The sequence below is a fragment of the Scaptodrosophila lebanonensis genome, unplaced genomic scaffold, assembly GCF_003285725.1.
Source record: "Scaptodrosophila lebanonensis strain 11010-0011.00,11010-0021.00 unplaced genomic scaffold, SlebRS2 tig00000053-arrow-pilon, whole genome shotgun sequence".
NCBI lineage: Eukaryota > Metazoa > Arthropoda > Insecta > Diptera > Drosophilidae > Scaptodrosophila > Scaptodrosophila lebanonensis.
In genome coordinates, this window is record NW_022060548.1 from 1,161,340 (window position 1) to 1,185,347 (window position 24,008).

At 36.4% G+C, this 24,008-nt stretch overlaps 1 protein-coding gene across 1 annotated transcript; it reads right to left on the minus strand.

Annotated features, from left to right (window-relative positions):
* Window positions 1–710: 710 nt before the first annotated feature.
* LOC115623766 lies at window positions 711–3,528 on the minus strand. The gene is made up of 3 exons (XM_030518302.1): window positions 3,428–3,528; window positions 1,785–2,163; window positions 711–1,568 (listed from the first exon to the last, which is right to left on the minus strand). Exons 1-3 carry the CDS (start codon window positions 3,526–3,528, stop codon window positions 711–713), a joined length of 1,338 nt encoding a protein of 445 aa, XP_030374162.1.
* Window positions 3,529–24,008: the final 20,480 nt, after the last annotated feature.

Here is a 24,008-nt window from a genome sequence, read left to right on the forward strand (position 1 = left end):
TACATATTAACACTTGTACTTAATACTTTTTCTCTTTCCTTTATTTCAGGTGAGTGCTTGCAAATGTAACTGAACAACTTTATTAATTATTATAAGCGGTATGTATTGAAATTAACGAATCTGTTGCGTCATGGAATAAACTATTTATAGTAAGAAAATATATTTATATTATCCGGATCGATCGACCAAGATCAAGCTGCTTATAAAGGGGTGGTCGGTGTGAACTCTTTTCAAAATAAAGTCATAAGAGCAATAGTCGCTAAAAAAATATATATATGAAATTGTTCAAATATAACTTCGCTTAGGTCTTTGCTTCATGGCGACACAATGCAAGACTGTTCACTTCATTATTAAAAAAAAACAACTGTTAACTAAATTATATATCTAAAAAGAATTAATTATTTTTTTCGCGAAAAGACCATGCATCGACACTATGGCGATTCTTAGTCCTGATATTTTATCAACTATTTAAAAATAAAATAGTTTAAATATATCAGTTGAACCTTCAACTTAAATCTTAACTTTATTGTACTAAATCTTAAAATTAACATGCATTCTGAACAGTTATTAAGAGTCATTCAGATGAGAAATGTTTATAAGATATTAAACTGTTTTGAAAGTGAGTGCTAAAAGTAGTTCGAGTCTAATTTGCAACCATTGAGGTTACAGAACTGAACTATTGCTTTAAAGCCTTTCCCTTAAACATACTTTTATATGCGATGTCTTTTGATTGTGATGCGATTTTTGCGCTTCTTTCTAGGTGCTGTCTGAACATATCGCAATTTAGCATTACTGCCGGTTCTATAGCGCAGCATTTTCGCTGGTTTTCTAGGACGTGGACGCCCCCCACCCGTGTCTGTGCCAGACATTGTTGTGGGTCTGTTTACTAGGTGTTGTTGCATATAGGATGATGAGGGCATTCCCCCAGTTACTCTTGTGGACGATTGCCACATGTTTGGCAAGTTTTTATGCCTTTGCTCTTCATCTGCCGAGACATAGGCATCGTACATATTGGCATAGAGTGGTTCCGATGGCAGTCCCATACTTGTAGTACTGGCATCCTCCAGAAAATCATCGACAGTAGGCAGAGCACTTATCAGATTATCCTGACCACTAAAGGCCATGGCATTATCTGCCGTATAACTGTCAACAGCGCCAAAATGCTGATCATCTCCAGTTTCGTAGTCGTTATCTGGAAAAGATGATGGCTGCTGATTGCTATAAGGGTTTTGATAGGGCGTTGCATAATCATCGGATTGCTCATCATCGATATCATAGAGATAGTTCTTGCTATAATGCTGCGCAGCTGGTCTATGCTGAGATCTCAATCGGTTCGGCAACTGACCCTCACCAATGCCCTGTCTTCCATATTTCTTGCGCTTGTGTCGATTGTAGATTTGTGGGCCCCCATATTTTTCCAAATACTCGCGTTGCAGGGCAGCCAAGAAATCGCCATTAAGTTGCGAATCGTTCTCCAAACCGGTCCCGGCGCCAATGCTGTGACCAAAAAGTGTATCCGCATCATCCTCATCCTCATTGTAGTTGCTGCTATGCTGTTGCGGTTGCTGCTGTTGTTGTTGGTGTTGTTGTTGTTGTTGTTGTGCTGCCAAAATGGCGGCCATAATATTCGGAGTAAAGATTTGTTGCAACAGCTGCTTCGATGAGGAATTGCCAGCCTCGGATTGCTGTTGCTTCTGCTGTCGATTGCCCAGCAACTTGGCCAATGTTGTAGTTGTTGTTGTAGTTGCTGCAGTCGGCTGCAACAACAACATTTCCTGCTCCACATCCTTTGACTGTGGCTGCCCATCCAACTGGCTGAGATTATCGAACAGTGCTGGTCCATAGTTGGGCGTCTGCAAGGGCTGTTCAGCTGCCATTTCCCTGCCCATCTCCTGCCCCATCCCTAGTCCCATTCCCTCCATCCTCATGCCCTGCTGCGTGTTCATGAGCTGCATAATGGTGGGCGCCATGCCACCAGGAGAATTACCGCTGGCTGTTGTTGTATAACCAAGGAGCGACACATGCGGCTTCCCCTCCGGCAATTTCTTCACTACCATCGGTGGAGGTGGATAGACGTGTACGGGTTGGGGTTGGTGCTTGTAGACCTTGTGGAAATGCGTATGCTGGCGCATAACTTCCGGCATATGCACCTTGATGTGCACGCTGCGGGAACAAAATACGAGATAACATACAGTTCGAATGCTCTAAAATGAATTCAAATTAAGAATGTGCATCACACATCTTTACATTGAGAAAACATTATTTATTAACAGTAAATAATTTGAGAATATTTTCATAACTTCCAGTATATTCCACTACTTCTTTAGAATAAGTATCTATTGGTTTCTGACAACGATGCCGGTTGCTTTTGCCTTATTCTCTGTTAAAGCGGTTTCTCACATTTTTGGAGCGATTTTGTTTTATTTGTTTCATTAATTTTATTTATTTCATTAATTTTACTTATTTTTGGATCGATTTTATTTTATATTTGATAAATTTTAGTTATTTTCATATTTAATTTCATTTATATTTTAATTTTTTTTATTTTTATTTTATTTATATTTTTTTAATTTTATTTATATATTTTTTTAATATTTATATTTTTTATTTTATGTATATTTTTTATTTTATTTATATTTTGTATTTTTTTATATTTTATATTTTTTATTTATTTTTTTAATTATATTTTTTTTAATTATATTTTTTTATTTATGTTTTATATTTATTTTAATTACTTTTTTTATTTCATTTTTTTCTAAAATAATTGAATATAATTTTTCAAAACGTTTAATTATTCTTTGCATTTGTGAAAGTGAATTAAAAGGTGGAATTATGGAAATAATGGCAGCCAAATCAGAAAAGAGAAGAAAGGAAACCCGAAATAAAATTCAAAATTAGGGAAAAGTAACCAGAAATGAGGATAAAAAGAGTGAAATCGCGAAAATTGTTTTTTTTTTTTTAATTTGATTCAACAACACAATTAAAGAAAATAAAATTTCAAACCGAACTGCAGACGCTTGAAGAGTAAACATTTACCTTAACTAAGTTTTAAATCAATTTAAAGAGAGAGCTGGAGAGAGCTGTAAAATGATGTCGAATTGGGAGTGTCGACTTAGTAAGAAGATGGAAAATTTGAATTGAAAATTTTAACAAATTAAAGAGCAACCTTCTGAACGGAGCTGCCCAAGAGAATTGAATATAGAATCGCATGGGAGAGTTGAAAAGGCCAAGTGAACTTGAATTGAATGTTTTTATAATCCAAATACTAATTTTTCTAAATTGAAGACAGAATGGGGAAAAACAAACGGATTTCACAAATGTTCACCATTTTGGCGTCCAGGTAACTTTTGAATTTGTTATATTGAAGCTGCACTGTATGAAAATTTATGGTCCTTATTTATGAGAAACTGACTATTGCCGTTCTTACCGTTCGCCGCTGCTGCTGCCGGGCGCTGCGAGATTGCTGGACGGCAGTTGAAGTTGCAGGAGAAGGAAGAGTTCGACGACAATTGCTGGCAAAAGCTTCATAATGATGTATTTGGTGTTGTTGTTGTTTTTATTATTGTTGTACTTTCTGCTGCAATGGTGCTGTTGGTCTGGTCTCTGTGTGTGTGTGTCTATGTGTCCTGATATGAATGCATTATCCTTGCATTGCAGTTGCTTCCACCGATTTTCCTTATCCGGGCGTGCGCGCGCTTTAAACAGCTCATAACTTATGACAATTTTATATGCGTGCCTGCTACTTTTATTGCCTCGCCCGACAAACTTGGCAACAGTCAACAAACAAACAAACAAACAACTGCGCTGCCACTCTACTGCCATTTCACAAAAGATCAAATTTCGTGCATTGCGATGTGCAGTTCAGTGAACAGTGAAGCAAAAGCGTTGCTGACGAGGTGGAGTGTGTGGAATGAGGCTGCAATTGGTCAGCTTCATGTGTGTGGCACACAACCATCCATCCATCCATGCATCCATGGTGCAAAAAAAAGTTGCACAAATGCAATTTCCATTAACTCTTCCTTACTTCCTTCCTTTCATCCTGCCATCTTGCCGTTGAACTCGTCGCTGCCATTTTGACGCGCAGCATCAATTTTATCTTTGTGTTATTCGATATGTTTGAAAGCGGGGGCCAGCACACACATATATACCCATATATCCATCATACACTTAAAAAACTTCGACACAAGCCATTCACAAAGTACACATGAAAAGCCATTGAAAACGCATGCGTAACGTTTTCAATTTCATTTCAAACTTTTCGCCAGTGCTTTTTTTTTTTTTATTTATTTATTTATTATTTACGCACAAGCTCTTTGTCCAGCGATAGATGCCATAAAAGTGAAGACCTTGACTGAGCCAAAATGTAGAGAAACAGAGAAAGAGACAGAGAGTGAGGGAGAGAGAGAGAGAGAGAGAGAGAGAGAGAGTGAGAATACAGAAAAAGCAGAAATCAATTTGTCAAAAGAAAGGTCAGCAATAAGTGGGCGGACATTCCGGCCTGAGCGGCAGGCACTCTGTCGTACGGGCAGCAAAGCGTGTAGGGGTGTAAGTAGGGTTGTATGTCCTTTTAGAGAAATTTAAAAAAGTTTAAATGTGTGGTTGGCATGTGCTTTAGCTCTTCCAAAGAGCCCGTGTACAGGAATCTAATTTACAGAAATATGAATATTCAGGAATCAAATATACAGAAATTTGAACAGTCCAGCGAAAAACAATGATGTGTTTTTATTTGTTTGGAAATTAAATGATATAATATAATAAATTATATTATTTTCGAATTTGTTTACAATTTTAACAAATTGAATTCGTTAACTCTTTCCAAAAAGTGTAAAAAGAAAATCTAATAAAATCTGTTAGGAGTTAAAAATATTTATTTTGAAAAGCAAGTATACTGTTTTATAACTAAAACAAGAAAGGAATGCTAAAGTCGAGCAGGCTCAACTCTTAAATACCCTGTACCACCCCACAAAAAAGTAATTAAATTAATTTAATTAAATTAATTAATTAATTTAATTTAATTTAATTTAATTAATTAATTTAATTTAATTAATTAACTAAGTTAAATATAAAATATTCCATGCATGCATAGATACATTTACATTTACATCAGAATCGTGCTTAAGCGTGTTTGTGTACTTGTACATATGTATGTATGTGTGCATTGGGCCTGGTTATATGGCTATAACTTTCTTTCCGATCATTCTATCATAATGAAACTTGGTATACGGATATATAATTACTAACTTAATGTGACTACCAAATTAGTTCGAAATTCCAAGAATTACGGGAGTTATAGAAAATCGTTAATAGGGGGGGGGGGGGGAGTGGGGGGGGGTGGATCAGAAAAAATGAACAAACTCGTCCTTTCTCGGGCTCAGGAGAATCTGTATACCAAGTTTGGTTATTCTAGCTCTTATACTTATACCTTGCGTTCATACAGACAGACAGACGGACAGACAGACGGACAGACGGACATGGCTATATCGACTCGGCTTGTCATGCTGATCAAGAATATATATACTTTGTGGGGTCTACCAAGCCTCCTTCTGTGTGTTCCATGTGCACTCGCACAAAACTAATATACCCTTGTACCCTTTGGGTACAGGGTATAATGATTGCTGTTGGCTGCTGACTGACTTTTAATGGTTAGAATGGAAGAATAAAAGCTTTTTATTTATGCACATATTATGTATTTGTTGCATTTACATTTGAAAAATAAATAAATAAATGAATAGTAGTTTATATTATCAGATTTGATTTTCAATTTCACGACGAGTTGTATGCTGATTTTTTTTTTTTTGTTGTCGATTCCTTCCTATCTCTTCATTGTCCAAATTAACTTTGGACAATTTTATTTCAAGAGCCGACATTCCCAAAAGCGACTTTAAAATCTATTTAGAGATAATAATAATAATAATCTAAAAAATAAAACAGCCTCAAAAGGAGAGAGGAGAGCAAACAAGTATTGTTTAAAAGTGTAATTGGTATTAATCATATTTTCGTTTAAGCAATTTTAAAACCTCAATTGTTAAACAATCTTGTTTCAGTTGTTTATAACTGTAATAAGAATTTCTGAATTATCCATACTTTTTTCTCCGTGTAGTCTAGAGTTTAAAATTTTAATGTTGTTTTTTTGGTGTTTTAAATCTTTATTCTTTATTTAAGATCTGTCCTAGGTTGGGCAATTATTAAAGCTATTCCAAGCTAGTTTGAAAGCTTGACATTAAAGAGGCCCGTATTCACGAGGCTTAAGAAAGGTTTCAACGAAGTATATATAAATTGTTAAAAATTGTAATAAACGTGAGTTTACAATCATTGTTATTTATCTTGTTAATAGTATAAGATAGTATCTCTATATATATGCTATCGGACTCGAAGTAACTTCTACTTCGTTTACTTCCCGAAACCCTCATAAAAGTCTTCTTTGTATTTACGCTCGCTTTCTGCCAATCCCACAAAAATTTCTTAACCACTTTTTGTGTCACCTTTAAAAGTTTACTTCACGCATTTACACCAGAAGGCGTAAACTTTCATTATGAGAGCCGTGCCAGCGGCAACTCATAAAACGTTTAAGCGCTTCATGTGAGAGCACATTTCCCCTCCGCGTCCTCTATAAATGCGTTGCATTTCCACCCACATTGTGGTGCAATGTAGTGGGCGGGTGTCACCACCTGATCACCACCACCACCACCACCACCCGTACCTCAAGATAGACGCATGCTATAACATTCTTAAAGTTGTTGCTTTATTTTGTGGTTATCCTTGGAAAACATTTTCTCTACTTCACTGTTGTTGTGGTTTCTTTTTTTCGTTTCCTTCCCAGTTTACTTGCCTGCCTGCCAAAAACCAACGACAAGCACCAGCAACCTTGCAGTATCAAAAACAATGCCTGTCTCTCAACATTCTCCACTACTTGCCCTCTTCTTCTTCTAGCTTATTACCCAACCGCTCTCCCCTTCCCCTACCTGGCATCTCCTCACTATTGTGCTGTTGACACCTAGACGACGAAGACTTGCGCTTCAGTGGCTTGGAAAAGCATCAAAAAACAGAATTATTTACGCGCACGTCTTAGCTGAGGAATTTTTGGCACTTAACCAAAACGCAGTTAAACTATCAAGGTCGAATTCTTGAGGTAGTTATGTTCTTTAGTAATCAACCTACGTGTATGGAATCGATAGTATTACTCTACCCTCTACCTCCATGCGAAACTGAACGTCAAAGTTAGCTTACGTTTAATGTGGGCTTGCATATCTATTGCAAATATAAGACTAAGAACATTTTTAGAAACACATTTAATTGCTAACTTGTTTTAGTTTAAATCTCTATTTTAAGGGATCAAACAAAAGTTAATCATGAATTTAATTTTATGCATTTCAGCATTTAAAGTATTAATTACATTTGGGTTTCCGTAGTTTTAACCCACAGTTTTATTCTTTACGCGAAAATAGCAATCGAAATTCAATACTAAGAGCTCCGCTGTTCAATGGCTTTTCTCCCTTTGTTCTAAAATTGGTTGTGGCTGCCACCGTATTATGTGTCCATTATAGTAATGATTCATCTGGATGATGATGATGATAAAGATGATGCAGATGATGAGAAATGCCAAACAACCGTCAACTTTAAAAAGTCGAATAAATAGTAACACCATCAACCGTTAAATCCAAGCAATTCTTTCTTTCTTTTCGCCTCCCACTTTGTTTGTTTTTTGTTTTGCTGGCTGGCCAAGCGGCTTAATGTGCAATCGCCATAGCATGATGTCCGCTTGGAAAAAGAACGAGCCAACAAGGGGAGATAAGTTGTCAGTAGGAGGAGGGAACAAGAGAGGCAGTAGTAGCGAGTGCGAAGAAACAGCGAAAAGATTAACAAGTCATGATTATTAGTTTGCTGGCGCTGCCGATGTTTGGTAAAAGCTGGATAGATGGGGAGGGGCTTGGAAGTTGAAGTTGCTCTTACTGTTGCGACTGTTCATTTTAATGCTGTTGCTGTTGTTGTTGTTGTGGTTTTTGTTGTTGCTGCTGCTGCTTGTTGCATTTGTACGATATGACTGAGGCTTTAGACGTTCTGTTGCCATAAAATGGAAACATGTTGAAAAGAGTCAGCCTGGTTGGTTGCTGCTGCTAGAAAATTTGCAGATAATCGTGTTGAAAAGTGCTATTGAGTGACTGACCAGCTCGGAGAGTTGTGGCCTTTTCTCGGGCGTGTTACTCTACACTTAAATTTAAAACCAAAATTGTTTTTTTTTATTATATTTAAATAATTTTGATCATTTTTCTTGCTTTGTTTTTTTTTTTTAAATTTTATTTTTAAATTTTATTACTCTAGTTTTTAATATAATTACATTTGTTTTTATTTATTTATTTTTTTTAAATTCTATTTCATTTCTAAAGCAGTATTTTTTTTATAATTTTATTATATCTTTAAATTTTATTCTCGTTTTTATTTAAAGAATAATTTTATTTAAATGTTCTATTTTGTTTTTTAAATTTCAAATACAATATACAAAAATAATATTTTTAATCTATTTTTTAATATTTAATTAAATTTGTGTTTTATTTATTTACTTAATTTTATAAGATTTATTTTTCCAAATACATTTTTCTAAAAAAATAAATATATTTTTTTTAAATTGTATTACTTTATTTTTTTAATTACTTAAAATTTGTTAATTTAATTGTATCTATTAATGATATTTTGTTTTGTACATTTTAAATACATTTATGTAAAAAAAGGCAAAAATTGTAAACCAAAATAATGTAAAATATTATTTCAAAACAAACTCGTTACAGAATAGAGAGATCGGTAAAATCATTATGTAATAATGGGTGTAAGTTTTTCTGAGTGTAGAGTTCGGACTCTAGCTTCATTTGAAGTTTCGACTACGTCTGCGTCTTTTTTGACCTTTTTAAAGTGGTTTTATTGCAGCTGCGCTTCTTGTGCTTGTTGCCAAGTTTCCGTATTTTGCTGATCTGCAGTAAACTGCTCAGTTTCCTTATCGACCAACATACACCCAGGCACAGAGCCAAACACTCATACACGTTACCTTTTGAACTGAGCCGTATTTGTGCCTCTGGCAACAACGTTGCATGTATCGTTGATACGAACTGTCTGCGAAGCAACAACAAACCAGCCGGCCAAGCAACATGCTGTGAAGATCACGATGTGTTCAGTGACTGACACAAACCCTGACCTTAACATTGTGGCCGGTCGGTCGGTCGACCAGTGATTGTGTGACGCAGTTTCACACGCATGTGCAACAACAACTTGCTTCACAGCAGCAACAAAGGCAGACATAAACACTGGCTTGGCAACATTTTACGCCATTTAACAACATGTTGCTAAACATGCCTGTGATCGAAAGATGCAAAGAATTGAACATTGTTTTACATAAACAGTATTTTAGCATTAATAAGGAACGAGTTAGTTACAAACAATAGCGACAAATAAATATTGCTTAAAGCAAACAAACAATAAATTATTGATGTCATTAAAACAAGGAACACACTTTAATTGCTTATTTAGTTTTGAGTCTTAGAATAACGAGATTTAAAATATGTGGTATCCTACTATAACTTAAAACTATTTAAAATAAATGCATATAGGTTTTGAAATATCGTTATCAATTACCGGAAAACTTGTTAGTGACATAGTGTGTTTTATTGAAACTAAAACTCATATCTTAAAACCTGTATAACTAAGACATTTTTATTGCGTGCTGATAATACAATCCACAGTAAACCGTCAATGATTTCATTTTATATTACATTCATCTTCGTATTGCAACTTCTTTGTTGTTTGTGTAATAAATATGGAAGAGCTTTTGCTCTCTTTTCTTCAACTCCCAATGTTTTCGTCTCATAAGTATGTTGCTGTAGAGTCGGTTTGGTTTGTGTCTGTGCTTCAGCCACATGTTGACAACGCTTGCAGGGTCATTGTCTTGTGGTATGCAACGACGACGCATCACGTGCATTTCTCTTCGAGTTTTATTCTATTTTTTTTTTCGTTCTGAATAGTATTGTGTTTGTTGTGCCTTGCTTTGTTTTGGCCACTCTGGCATTGTTTTGTTTTATTTTGCAAAATCATCATCACCCTCATCCACAAGCAAATGCATAAAATGTTGCGATCATTGTTTTCACTCTATCTCTCTCTCTATCTTTCTATCGCTCTCTACGCTCTCACTTCCTTACTTTGTGGAACAATTTCGTTACGCATTCGCGCCCGTTGAGTTTTAATTTTAATTGTTGTTTGTTTATTTTACACATTTTCTTCAGTACTATGATTTTAAACACTATTATTGCGCATCGTCATCAACGCCGTCGAGTCTCGGTCGCGGTCTCGGTCTGGCTCTAGGTCTGGACGCTGGCATCAGTTACGGCTCGGTCATTGCACTGATCAGTCACTAGCCACCCAGCATTGTTGGCTATTATAATTGTTTGTGCTGTTTATGCCTATTTAACTATTTCTCTCTTTTTCCCTACTCACCTTTAATTGCAGTCGTGAAAGCGCCCAAGTCCAGGTCCACTCAGGGCGCACAATTCTTAAGAATTCTGTTTAATTGTCGATGATGTCATGTACATACATATACATATGCATGTGTGTGTGTGTGTTGGTTTGCTCTTCTAGCGCTTCCTATGGCTTCCTGAGGTTACCGCTACCGCAATTTATTGTTGCTTTTTGTAGTGCGGCGGTTTCTTTCATTCTCTATGTCATATCCGGCAGCAACAATTGTCCGGCCACCGTGCAGCCAGTTGTTCTTTATTCCTTCTTCTACTTCTTCTTCTTTATCATCATCAACGACACACGTATTTGTATCTCTAATTGTCCGTACATATGTACATATATTCTTCATTGAGCAAATGCGTCTTACGACCCATGTAAGCTCACTTATTAGTTGTCATTAGAAGCCGTCATCGTCGTCGTTAGTCGTGATCGTCATGGCACCGTTATGGCTATTTATGTGTTGGTTAAACGCATTATACGATTCGAATTCGTTGAACCTGTGCTCGCAACACTTGTTACAAACTGTATTGCATTTGAAAATGCAACATTTGTGTGCCTCCAGATTAATAATTCGAAGCGTGAAAGGGTATAAAAGAAAGTTTTCTCGCCCAATGCATGTAACAGGTAGTAGAAGGCGTGTAAAACCTCATGTTTTAGGTACAAACATATATGTATTTCAGCATGACAAGACGACTCGCTAAAGACCTGTCCGTTCGTCAGTCCGTGCTTTTGTTCGAGTGTATGAACACCGATAACTTTGAAACCATCACAGCTGGAGATAACAAACTTAGTTTGTAGGCTTGTCTTATTGAAATGTAGAGCATGTTTATTACAAACCATATATAGAATTAATTTTTTATATATCGGTCCTAGGGGCTTTTTGTTTGTAAAGATAAGTTTAAGAAATGTGGTGGATGTATGTTTTGAAGAGTATCATACAACAATGGGAACATACGCGTTGACTTAGAAACGAGTATGCCCGCGCGTCTGTCCATCCATCCGTCTGTATGAACATCGATAGCTTTTGAACTATAATAAGTAGATCCACCACACTTAGTATGTAGACTTGTCTTATCTTGTCTTAGACACATTATTTTTATAGTTGCCATAGGAACGATCGGTGCCAAAATTTAGTCTTAGTTGTATAAATTTTATCTTATGCACGAAACTATCTTAAGAAACTGCGGTATCTATGTGTTTTGAATAGTGCCTCTAAATTATTGTCAAAATCAGTGACTATATCATGTATGACATATGAAAAATCGGTGCAAAAATGAAACTTAATACCAACAATTTTTTTATTATTATACATTTTTTAGCATTAGCATTCATTAAACATTTTTTGTGATGAGGCTACGAACTTGTTCACGTTTTTGATCAAATTGTGTCTACCCTAGCAGCCATCACTTTTTAGCCTCATTTCCATTTTTCGACACCGTATATTTTTCAACAAAAATATGCTGGGAAATTGCAAGCACTTCTTTGCCGAGCTTATGTTTGGTTAGTAAACAATTTGCATGGCTTAACTTTTGCACAAGCTGTGCCAGTTTCATGGAAAACTCTGTGGCGGACACACAAACGGGAAAGGAGCTGAAAAAATGTGGAAAAACTCTACTACACGGCCACTTGAATAATTAGAATCGATAACAATAAATTCAACTTGTGTTGTCTTCTGAAAAAGTGCAACAGACAGCTAAAAAAGAAAAATAGAACAAGGCACGTTGTGGAAATTGTGGAAAAGCGCACACAAATGGTTGCAGTTCTGCAGAATGTTTGTCCGCCTGTCCGCCTCTCTTGCTCTGCCCCCATCTTTGAAAAGTGCTTGGAACTGCAACTTCCTGGTTCGGTGCGGCCGCTCGTTCGGCCCGCTGAGATTTGCAACGCCAAACATGCAAAGACATTATCTCAGTGCGCAGGCTTACATGCACACACACACATGTCTCTGTTTGAATATACAGTGACACTTCTTTATAAAGAAATGTTTTATTCTTTCATTAAAAGTTCGTTTCTTTTGAGAAACCCTTTCTTAAGAGCCTACATCACAAAACTGTAATGACGAAATATAGTTTCTTGGTCTTGGTTGTAATTTTGAATGAGCTGTAAAAATTAAGAAAATTAGTTAAAGAGTTAACTTTTTTTTTAAATGTTTGTATTTTTTATATACACATTTTTATTTTCAATTCTTTTTTTTTATTATAAATGTTTGTATTTTTTATATACATTTGTTATTTTAATTTTTATATATGCACATTTTTATTTAATTGTTTTTATTTACACTTTTTTTAAACACACATTTTTATTTTTATTTCATTATATGTAACTTTTTTTATTAGCCAATTTTGGTCTCTTCTTAGCAATCGCCAAAGGGCCAAAATTTAGACAGAAAATATCAGAATTCAGTCCAATCAAATGCGCATCCTGGCTGTTAGTTCTGCCATGGACAACATTGGAGTTGCTACACCAAGCTTTGAATAGTTCCGTTTAAGTACCAGAAATGAGTCTACTTCATTCCGATTGGACATTAATTAGTAGATTGAAACCATTATGTTTTGTTTCTCTCAGATTTGGTGGTGAAATTATACCAAATTTTTCTCTTATTGAAATCCAAACTTAACACAGTTTATCTCACAAATGAATCGACCCAACATCGATATAGCTTAATACTTGTATATATATACGATATATATAAATTTGTCTTAACGGTATTTATATACTAACTTATATACTTGAATATGTGTTATGCTATTTTGCTATAAACTAGCTAATTTAGTTTCAAATTTTTCTAAAAAATTGGATTTTTCAAAAGATTCTAAATTATAATATAAATAAAATTTAAATAGAATTTAAAAATCACAAAAATTTATTTTACGTAAAAACAAAAGCGTTTTTTTTTTTAATGTATTAAAATTTAAAAAGTAGAAAAAAGTCATGTCCTATAATATATACTCCTTTTTAGTCAAACTTTTTATAGATGCTTGTATATATACACATGACCATAGGTGTGTGTGTGTGTGTTTGCTGTCGCAATTTTGCAGTTGAGCTCTAAATGTCAGTAACGAGATTTGCCTTTTGCTGCCTGTTGGCCAAAGCAGAAAAAGAAGATCTGGTTTTTCCATGCGCCTCAAGTTTTCTTTTTTAGTTTTTTGGGTCAATGGCCAAGTTTGTGCCTCATCGTCTGCTCGTCGCTCGTCTTGGCATGCAATGCAAGCCCAGTTGACTTTCTATATCCCTGGCCAAAACGATAAAAAAAAAAACTTTCCACAAGTAGCGAATAGCGAATCGAAAAAGTGGCGCAATTTCCACGTATGGCTGCCACCAAGAATGTTGTCCGTGTTGCATGCAACAAGTTGAGGAAAACATTCGATGGCTAACAGAAGAACAACCAATAGTTGGCTCATTTGGTGGTGGCTCATTAGGCGCCTCATCAACGCACCAACAACAAACTATTAATATGATTAACATCCTAATCATCATTTATTAATAGCACACTTTAATTTCCTTCCATTTTTGTTTTGTTTTATTTTTTTTTTGCCCATACATACCATATTTTTGCCGCCTTTGTTGTAAGTCGGCTATCAAAGTTCATTGAACGAAATCGTTAAAGTCGAACACAAACATCCATACGAGTGAAGTATAGTATAGTCATGGACTAGTAGTAGTCGAAATAATCGCTTGTCTCGCATTTTGTCTGTTTGTTTTGTTGCGCCTTTTTTAATGACCGGAGGGCTTTTGTGAGCCCTTCCTTTTTGATTGCCCAGCCGGCGTCCGCTGCTAATGTGAATTTGATTAATTAAATTAATAATTTGACTATAGAAAATTTATGTAAATCAATAAAAATGTCTATAAATAAATCCGCTGTTGATAGCGACGTGTTAATGGCCATTAATGCTGGTCAACATGGAATGTAGAATGTCTCTTATGGACACTGGATGTTGTAACCCCCGTGGCGCCGCTAAAGTGTGGGCATAACATTTTCGCTGTTCCCCGGTGGTGTAATGACGATGGCGGTCAGTGTGAAAGCATGACGTCAGCAAAATGTGCAAAAAAACGGATACAGATGTGGGGACCACCATCATCGCATAATCATTGAAATCTATTATACTTTCTGTCCCCAGAAAGTATCAGTGACTGAAAAAAATTATTATTTTGTTATTTTTAAACGAAAAATTCATTCACTTTTAGTAACTTTGAGAAACCGGGGTCTTTACAGATATCCTTTTTTAAAGATTATCTATTTTTCATTTTCACCATGAAATTGGTAAAATGAAAAGAAAAGTATTAATGCGAAACTTCTAAGAAGACGGATTACTGATGGAACGGGGATAGGAATTAGAATAATTGCCTTTGACTGCTGAGAGTAGGAAACTGACCGAGATTTCTTTTATAATTAGCTCCCGAGCAATGATATGTGAAGGCCAACATTTTATCCCAAACTTGATAATTAGATTTGTGCAAATTATGTAACGGGCTCCCTACAGTGAAAATATTTGTAATCATCATGACGAGAGAAATCGATCAAATCATGTCCAGCTTCTAGCTGTCTGTCTGGATATAAAAATAGCTGACTCTACTATGAACAAATTTGGTATGTAGACTCCCCTAATCCCTAGGCAATACTACTTAACTTAATTCCCCTGATTTCTTCCCTCCTTCCCCTGACACAAAGTTTTGTAAATACAATACGAAAGCTACATAAGGTAAACCTTGTGATTGAAACAATTATTATTATTCGAAATAGATAATTTCTAAGAAAAGTTATTACCGAATTATTACCCACAAAATGCAGCATAGAGGCTTATCACACCCCAAAGTATATATATTCGTGAGTCGATTGAGAAATGTTCGCAAGGATCTTCTACAAGAGCAAAATGATTAAACTGGGTATTCACGTTCCTAGGCACTGTATAGATAAGTTTATTTACGTATGTACATGAAATGTACAAGAGTATATTAGGTTTGCGGGAGCTGAAAAATGTAACAGGCAGAAGGAGGCGTGGCAGACCCCACAAAGTATATATATTCTTGATCAGCATGACGAGACGAGTCGATCTAGCCCTGTCTGTCTGTCTGTCCGTCTGTTAGTCTGTCCGTCTGTCCGTCCGTATGAACACCTGGATCTCAGAGACTATAAGAGATAGAGACACCAAATTTTGCACAAAGATGCGTTATGTGTGTATTCTATACGAGTTTGTTTTATTTTTTTGATTTTCCCCCCACTTCCCCCCTATGGGGGTTTTCCCGATTTTCCATTCGTATAATCGCCTATATCTCGAAGACTATAAGACCTAGGAACACCAAATTTTAGTCCCAGATGCCTTATGTGAATACGCAGAAAATGTATATTTTGGAATTTCCCTTCCCCCCTCTACCCCGCAAATCGTAACTCCCGTAATTCTTGGAATTTCGAACTAAAATTTTGCAAATACCCCCAGTTGGTTATTATATGTCCGTACACCAAGTTTCACCGATTTAACGAGAAGTTATAGCCATAAATATATTTGCTGCTGCAGCGCTGCTCAAGCGCTGCCCGCGGCTGTTGTTGATGTTGCTGTTTGGTTGACTGCGAAAATGCTTACACAGACACGAATAGATGCGCATAGGCATACATACACTCACACAGACGCAATTGCTATGTAAATGTGCAATTATACACCCTTTATGTGAGTTCGAATACCGAGAAAGGTAAAATCGATCATTGAATTTTTTTTATTTTCTTAATTTTTTTTTCTATAATTATTGTAAACATATGTACAGAGTATTTCAAAGTCGGGACACTCGACTTTAGGTTTTACTTGTTTTCTTTAATTTTTTTTATTTTTTTATATTTATTTTTTATTTTTTATATTTATTTTTTATTTTTTTATATTTGTTTTTTATTTTTTTATATTTATTTTTTATTTTTTTTATTTAAAAAAGTTTTTTCATTATTTTTTTGTTGGTTTTATTATTATTTTTTATTTTTATTATTATTTTTTCATTTTTTTTATTAGTTTTTTATTTTTATCATTTTTTTTATTATTATTTATTTTATTTTTTATTTAATTTTTTTAATTTTTACTTATTTTTATTTTTTATTTTTTATTTTTATTTCGATACTCCGCCCATTTCTTTCTTGTTGGGTACAGGGTATTTCATTGTCGGCTTGCTCTCATATTTCTCAAATTGTAGTTTAAAGTCTTTTGTATTATTTTATAATTAAACATTCCTTCAGGTATTAGTCAGGTTGTATTATAAAGTATCATTTGTTTTTACTAATTTTTTTTTTGGCAAGTGGTAAGTGCCGTGTTAAAAAAAAAAAAAACATTTCAATAAAATGCAATGCAATTAACGTTAAAAAGACAATGACAAGCACTCCCAATGCATAGAATGAATTCTAAGGAAATTAGCATATTTGTATAAATTGCGAAGAGACGGCTCTAATTCATTGATTGGTGCTAGCAACGACTAAAACCTGTTCAGAGACTCTCAGGATTGCGTCAATTTGCCGCGTTTTTTAAGATAATAATTGGGTGCAAGACTCGTTCAGCCTTCCATCTAGGAGTAATGCAGTGTGTAAAATAGTTTGTGACTTTATTTGTGGCATTTGAGGAAGCACGTGTAAAATATGCTAAAATGCTAAAAAGTGGCAACAATGAGTTAATGTTAACCCATTAGAGCCGCTGTTGTTGCCTTTGTTGATCAAATTGACGCTGATGAGACATTTGTTGTTAGTGCCATCGTCGCCTGTCGCACATTTTCCAGTCTGCTGCTCAAATGGTGATGATAGGATGGGCGCAGCGCGGCAACAAAGTCACATTAGAGATGAGTTGAACCGATAAATAATGAGCAACAATATTATTATTTGCTGTTCGCAGTTCCCCCCTAACTTTATGATAATTTTTAATGACGACCAGCAGTGGGAAAGTCGCGCTGGCTTAGATCTTCAAGTATGTGATAAGAAGTGTTTGGCGGCTGTCCGTAATTTGTAGAGTTGAGTTTTATGATAGGTAGGGAATAATAGAGGAGGAGGAGGAGGAGCTCATCAATCGAAATACTACAATGGCGTGAAAATAGTCACATTAATTGGAGCCTTGAGTGAGGAGTGAAACCAGTTCTAAGCTTTTGCTCTTGCCCCTTGATTTGTCACTCACAATGCATGACTATTAGTATTTCTTTTTCTTTTTTTATTGTACCTCACTCTCTTTGTATGTGTGTGTGTGTGTGTGTGTCTATAAGTATGTTTTTAGCTAGTTCCCCAGCATTTTATGCGGCATCAAGTTGTCACACACATGTCTTTCATTCCCTCTCCGTATAGTCGAGATTCACACCCCGGCGGCAAAGTTTTTTTGATATCATGAGCAGCGTGTTGGTTACTGCGGCTACAAGTGTCACAGCATTAAAGTACGAATAGAACAATCCACTGGACAGTCCGAGTCAGAGTCACAGACCCAGCACTTGAATGTGAGAACATGGTTGGAGACAACTGGACATCATCGGGCACGGTACGGAACGGAAAGTAACGTCTGGACAGCTGAGTGTTGTTGCCTGCCTTCGTTGCCGTGCCGTGTCATTCACACCGTGTTGAGGTTCTTGCTTCTTTTTTTTTTGTGTGTGTGTGGGGCTCTGCGGGTCGACAACTTCTAGTGTCGTCCCAACATAGATGAAATTGGTGTTGTCCTCAGTTGGTTGGTTCGTTGGTTATTTGGTCATCTGGCGAGTTTTTAGCAAACTCATTTATGTAGTTTGTTCGCTTGTTGTTTACTTAAAGTTCAAGTCTAGTGTTGTTTTTACAAATTGTTATCGGGCAGGCAGACAGTTTTTGAAATAGAGGCACGTAGAGTAGCATTTGATAGTGTGGCACAACATTTCGTTTAGTTTTATCTTCCCTTCTTTTTTTTATTCTTTAAACAACCGGCATCGGTAAATGGCTAGTTGTGTAGTTGCCGAATTAGAAGTGTTGTTTGCAATTAAAATTTGCATGTTTGTTCCACCAGGTAGTTTTTTGATTTTCGAGTGTCAATAAACAATTTTCGGCAAACACAGGAAATTGTCAAGCTGCAAATGGAAAACAGAGGTTGAAGGAAAAGTGCAGCATATAAAAAAAATGCAAACCATCTCTAAGCAGTATTGAAAATAACTCTAACAAATAGAGAACAAAATCAAGGGTGAAGAAAAATAGAAAAAGGGCAAACTGGCAACAATGACTCATTGCGATAAATGTAAAAAATTAAGTCGAATAAAGCAAAAAAAGATAGAAACAAATACTACTTTTGAAAACTAAAGAACACGTGAGAATAGTAAATAGATCGAAAGTAAATTGAGAAAAGAAAAGTGGAACGTTTTAGTTGTAAATACATAGTTAACAAATAAAATTGAATAAAGTAGAGAGAGAGAGAGAAAGAGAGAGGAAAAAATGAAAATATATAAGACTTGTGTAGTTTAAAGAAATTATGAAATAAATAGCTAAAATTAAAGGAAGAATTCCAACGATAAATGTGTGATATCAGGGGAGAAATAGGCAGAGAAATAGAGAGAAAGAGCTATAGATGAAAAAAAAAAAACGAGATACGTATATGAATAAAGACGCAGATCTGTGATGAAAGAGAAGACAAAGTTATTGTGTGGATAGAAATCTAAATATAAATAATGGATATGAATAATAAGTAGATATATATTACATAAACGAAGTGCAATGCATACAGAACCAGAGCGGACGATAAAAAAGCAGGAGAAGTTACTCGAAAACGAAGAAAGATATAATAAAGAAGAAGAAAGGGATTATTAAAAAGTCAGAGAAAAAGAGAGGAAAGGACTTAAAACATTCATACCCTTTTGACAGATATATCTACAGAAGCAGAGGTGTAAAAAAGATGAGTGTGTAAGAGGCACTGTAATCCTTAAGAGATATATAAAGAAAATGAGATTAATTTTAAGCAAAGAAGAAAGATTAAAAGCCATAGCAAGAATTGTAACCCTTTAGGATGTCCAGCTAAAGCTTACATATTTAATTCTCCACAGTTCCAACTGATTTGCATCGCTCGCACAATTTTTGTGGGGTATTTTTTGTTTCACTGTCACTGTGCCTGAAAGCTGACTGTAATTGTATACAATTTTGTTAAATCATATAAAATGCAATTACAAATCTATTAAGAGCGAAGCCGCACAGTCATACGTACCAGACGTCAGCGCGGCTACTTGATATACGTCTCTATATACCCCAGAGCGTCTAGCTATTTCTCGTGCCGCTGCAATGGCCCCCATCCTCCCGTGGCCATTAAGTTTGTCATCAAACGTTACAAATTAATTACATTCGCAGCAAGTGAGCGACTGAGTGTAGCGGACGGGAGGAGACGGGACGGGACTTTGGACCTGGAATGTTGTACGGGGCAGCGTTCCGTACGCTCCATTAAAACTAAAAAATGCAATTACATATAACGCCTGGGGGTATGCAATGGCAATGAGATGAGACGATGGTGATGTCAGAGCAGCCGTGCGCCTAATTCGTTGCCTTGTTATTGGGCATTGAAGTGTGGAGGAAAATGTCCAGCTAGCTCCCCAGCCATCCAGCCAGCAATGTGATTTGCTCAACATTTTTAATTTCATTTGTGTGTGCACGCATTTGCTGCTCCGGCTTCTTGTTAATAATTTAAATAAAATGTGGCGGTACGTCTATTTGCAACCCTGACTCTGAGCATGAGAAATGTAGCTGCCTGTGGTTTGCTTTTGCTTGCTCGTTGCAGATGCAACGTCAGCCACAAATTGAAAGAAAATATGAGCAGCAGCGACAGCAACATCCATAGCCGTACACGTTCCACAGTTGTCTTCATCCATGGCGGCGATAAGACAAAGTTGACATTCTCCTTGGAGGCAGCAGCAATGCCAACGCTGTCGACAAAGTGACGACACTTGTGGCCTGACCTGAACCAAAGTCCTACTTACACTGCCATTCCTGCATGCCAACACACTAAGAGAAACAAAGCGCATTAATGGAGAGAAGAAAGATATGATATCTGTAGAGGAAGTAGCATAGCCACACATTTATGCAGGGGAAAGAGTATCAAGTTTTTAGTCAGAAAGATATAAGACGGGGAAGATGTATAGAAAGTGAGAGAAGAATAAAAGAAACGTAGACAGAAAGAGAGATGTGCCTAAATTGAATAGGAAAAATGAGAGACAGACATAAAATAAAAGAATGAGAAATATGGAAAGAGGAAGATTGAGAGAAATTAAGATAATAAAGAGAAAACAGACAGGGGAAACAAGATATCAGAGAAAAAGAAAATAGAAGAGAGATAATAAAATGGATAGAGATGATAAAAAGAAGAAAAATAAATCAATAGAGATGATATAGGAGAGCAAAAAAAAAAAGCTGAGAGAGATATAGAGAGAGAAAAAATGAGATTAAATGGGATGGGGAGAGACATCAAATAAAAGGATGAGAAAAAGAGTCTAATAAAGAAAATGAAACAAAAATATGGAGAGAGATGAAGATAATGCAGACGAAATGGCCAGAGAAACAAGATGTCAGAGAGAAAGAAAGTTGAAGAGAGATAATAAAATGGATAACCAGAGATAATAAGAAGAGAGATAAATCATAATGAGAAAAGGAAAGATTGCCATGGAAATACAGATCTTAACAGAGTCATATAGTAAAGAGAAAATTGTGATTGTGAATAGTGGTTGGAGGATAAATGGGGATTTCGTAAAAGAGATCTAGAACTGAAGAAAGAAAAGAAGGAATACAAAGAAAGGAGTGTGCGGTTTACAAGTACAACCATAACAACGAAATATGTAAGAAACTAAAAGCAAGGGGACTGAATTACTAAAAAGACTAATCAATTGTAGAAAAAAAATTAATCCAGTATTATAAGTCGAAAGACCTTTGCAATTAAATACTCGATAAAAGAAGCATCGATTTGTTTTCTCCAAGTGGAAATGTGTTTCTCAACTGTTGCTCAATTGCTATTTCGTCGTCGTCGTCGTCATCCTCCAGCTTGGTTGCTGGGTTGTATATTTTTAGGAGTTTATTATCATTACGTTGCCATATGGCAAAATATGACAAAAGGGCCGCCAGCTAGAGCAGCAGCAGAAATTCAACTTGGAGAGCACAGCAGGCAGCGGGAGTGCTGACGTCAGCAGGCGGCGCCATAGCTGTCGCCATTACTGTTGTTGTTGCTGCTGCTGCTGCTGCTGCTGCTGTTGCTGTGTTTATACAAAATGTCTGCCAGCTCTTCCTCCAGTTCTAGTTCCTGTTCTCACACTCTCATTGTTGTGGTCTGGCGTCGCTCATCATCATCATCATCAGTGACGCTATCTACATAACTCGCATCGGTTTTCAGTGTGTGAGTGAGTGCGACAGGGATGGGGGTAGGGATAGGGAGGTGAGGGAGCGGGGGCTTGGGGAAGAGCCTTAAACTGCCAGCTCGCATATTCCATGTTTTTAATAGTTTTAAGTGTGCGTGTGCTGGCTGTTTTCTTCTCACTCTCTCTCTATCTTACTCTAGTAGGCAGATGTGTGTGTGTGTGCGTGCAGGGTTGTCATGTTGTTGTGCGCATTTTCTAAAACGTTTCTGTGTGTAAATGTAGCGCGCAAATATCTCCTCCTCCACCGAAATGCCATAGAAAAAAATTTCGACTCGCGCGCGTGTGTTTTCATAATGCGCCATAAAGTATGCAATGTTATTTTGCGCTTGATGAATTTTTCCACGTTGCCCGAACGGTTGCCTCCTCTCTCCGTGTGTGTGTGTTGCTATATTTGGGCGTGAAGGAGTTACGGAATGTAGAGCGGGCGGGAGAGGGGTTAATAGTGCCAAGTGCCCTTCGCGTAAAGTGAATTAATGTGTGTGCATGGCTTTGTGTTCTGGCATTAGCGCGCCTGCAAGTAGGCTTTAAAAGAGACAGCTGAAGCGCTTAAAAGTGAATTAAAATGAATTGAGGATAATACTCTGGGAAGTGAAAAGTGCAGCAACCAACTGCATAATATTTTAAGCAGCTCACTCACATTCGCGGCTACAAACATAAGGGTACATCCACAATTTGCAAAACCAATACTCATTACGAATAATAAATCATTAACAAATAGATAGAATTTTCGATTACTATAAAGCATAGAATGGAATCATGGAAATGGAAATTGTTCTTGAAATATGATGAGATGATACCAACAATTTTTGGATTACCGTTTCCTCTGTTAAACAATCTCCTGCCACATCCATTGTCTTCTTCGGCCCACAACTAGCACTTAATTTCGCTACAAAGACTAATTAATTTGAACTTTTCGCTCCCCACACAACCTGTGCGCCCGTTGGCATGCAACACCAAATATATAATAGAAAAAAAAGGGGGATGCCCCCCCTCCCCCAACCACCCCAGCCAATGCGCTCTCGTCGAAGCTTTTAGCATACATATTAGATAGAGTTTACACGTAAACATACTTCATTATTATCCGAGCGAGTGTGTCGCATACACAAATACCAACACCCCTAGAGTTTTCAACTAGATGCTGCTGCTCTTCCCCCCCTTGTCTTGCCCTACCCTCCCTGCTCCCAGCCTGCTCCGCCAGACCATTGGACCCTTTGGACAGGAACACGCAGTTGGGTAGCAGAAAAAATAAATACATTAAAATGCCAGCGGGTAAAATGAAGATACAAACAAACGCATTAATACGTGACGCTGAAACATTATTAGAAAATGTGTCTCGACGCGACGCGATGTTCGTTACTTGAAGCGACCGAACAGAGACCGACCGTTCATGGCTACGTGGGGCGACAGAGAATCCTTGTAATACAGTGGCTTGGATCGGTCAATTATTTTCCTGAAATTCAACGGACTGCTCTATTATGTTTATTTACACCAAACTACAGTGGCTCTCAGTGATTTTCTGAATAATAGTACAGAAGTGTCTTAATATTTCTCCATAATAGCCTAAAGTTTTCCTAAATACTTTACTATTTTTTAAAATTAATTACACATAGAAAGAAATTCGTTATCCTAGGTCGGCTCTTCTTAAAAAAGATTCCTGTTGATTTGCCTAATTTGTTGGGCTCCGCAGCCTTTAAAGAGTTATTAACTATTTCATTTTGTATAATCATACTCATAGATGGAAGTGCTGGTAATACCCCCTCAGCTTTCCCTTTGCTGTTTTAAGCTGTTTTGTGCTCCATTGCTTTAAATCTACCAGTTGTTTGTTAGAACCTTATGTTAAGCGAACTATTTTGTTCTCTCTAAAGCCAATTGATCCTCTTCCTATTGCCTTATGAACTAAAACTAGGGCTCCAAGCTGATTGCAATGATTTAAAAGCGATCGAAAACCTGTTGCCTGGCAACCCAAAGAGGAAATAACTTATAAGGCTCTTTAGCAACAAAATAGGAAAAAAGCCGCTCTGCGGCTTCCACATAAAGGGAGAGAGTTCTAGAATTTCGATATAAAGCAAGTTTGAGTTGATGGTTTTCAGAATCATTTGAAGCTGTCAATAAATTAGATTTGATGGAATATTTAAAGAGTATTGCAATCGGATCTGTTCAGAAAGGATTCT

Excerpts from the sequence above, each read along its gene's own strand:
- LOC115623766 (XM_030518302.1), bottom strand. The coding sequence starts at position 3,528 with ATGAAGCTTTTGCCAGCAATTGTCGTCGAACTCTTCCTTCTCCTGCAA. Across the intron at positions 2,164-3,427 it reads GGCAGCAGCAGCGGCGAACG|CGTGCACATCAAGGTGCATA; the intron begins GTAAGAACGGCA and ends TTGTTCCCGCAG. Across the intron at positions 1,569-1,784 it reads GGCAGCCACAGTCAAAGGAT|CAGCAACCGCAACAGCATAG; the intron begins GTGGAGCAGGAA and ends CAACAACAACAG.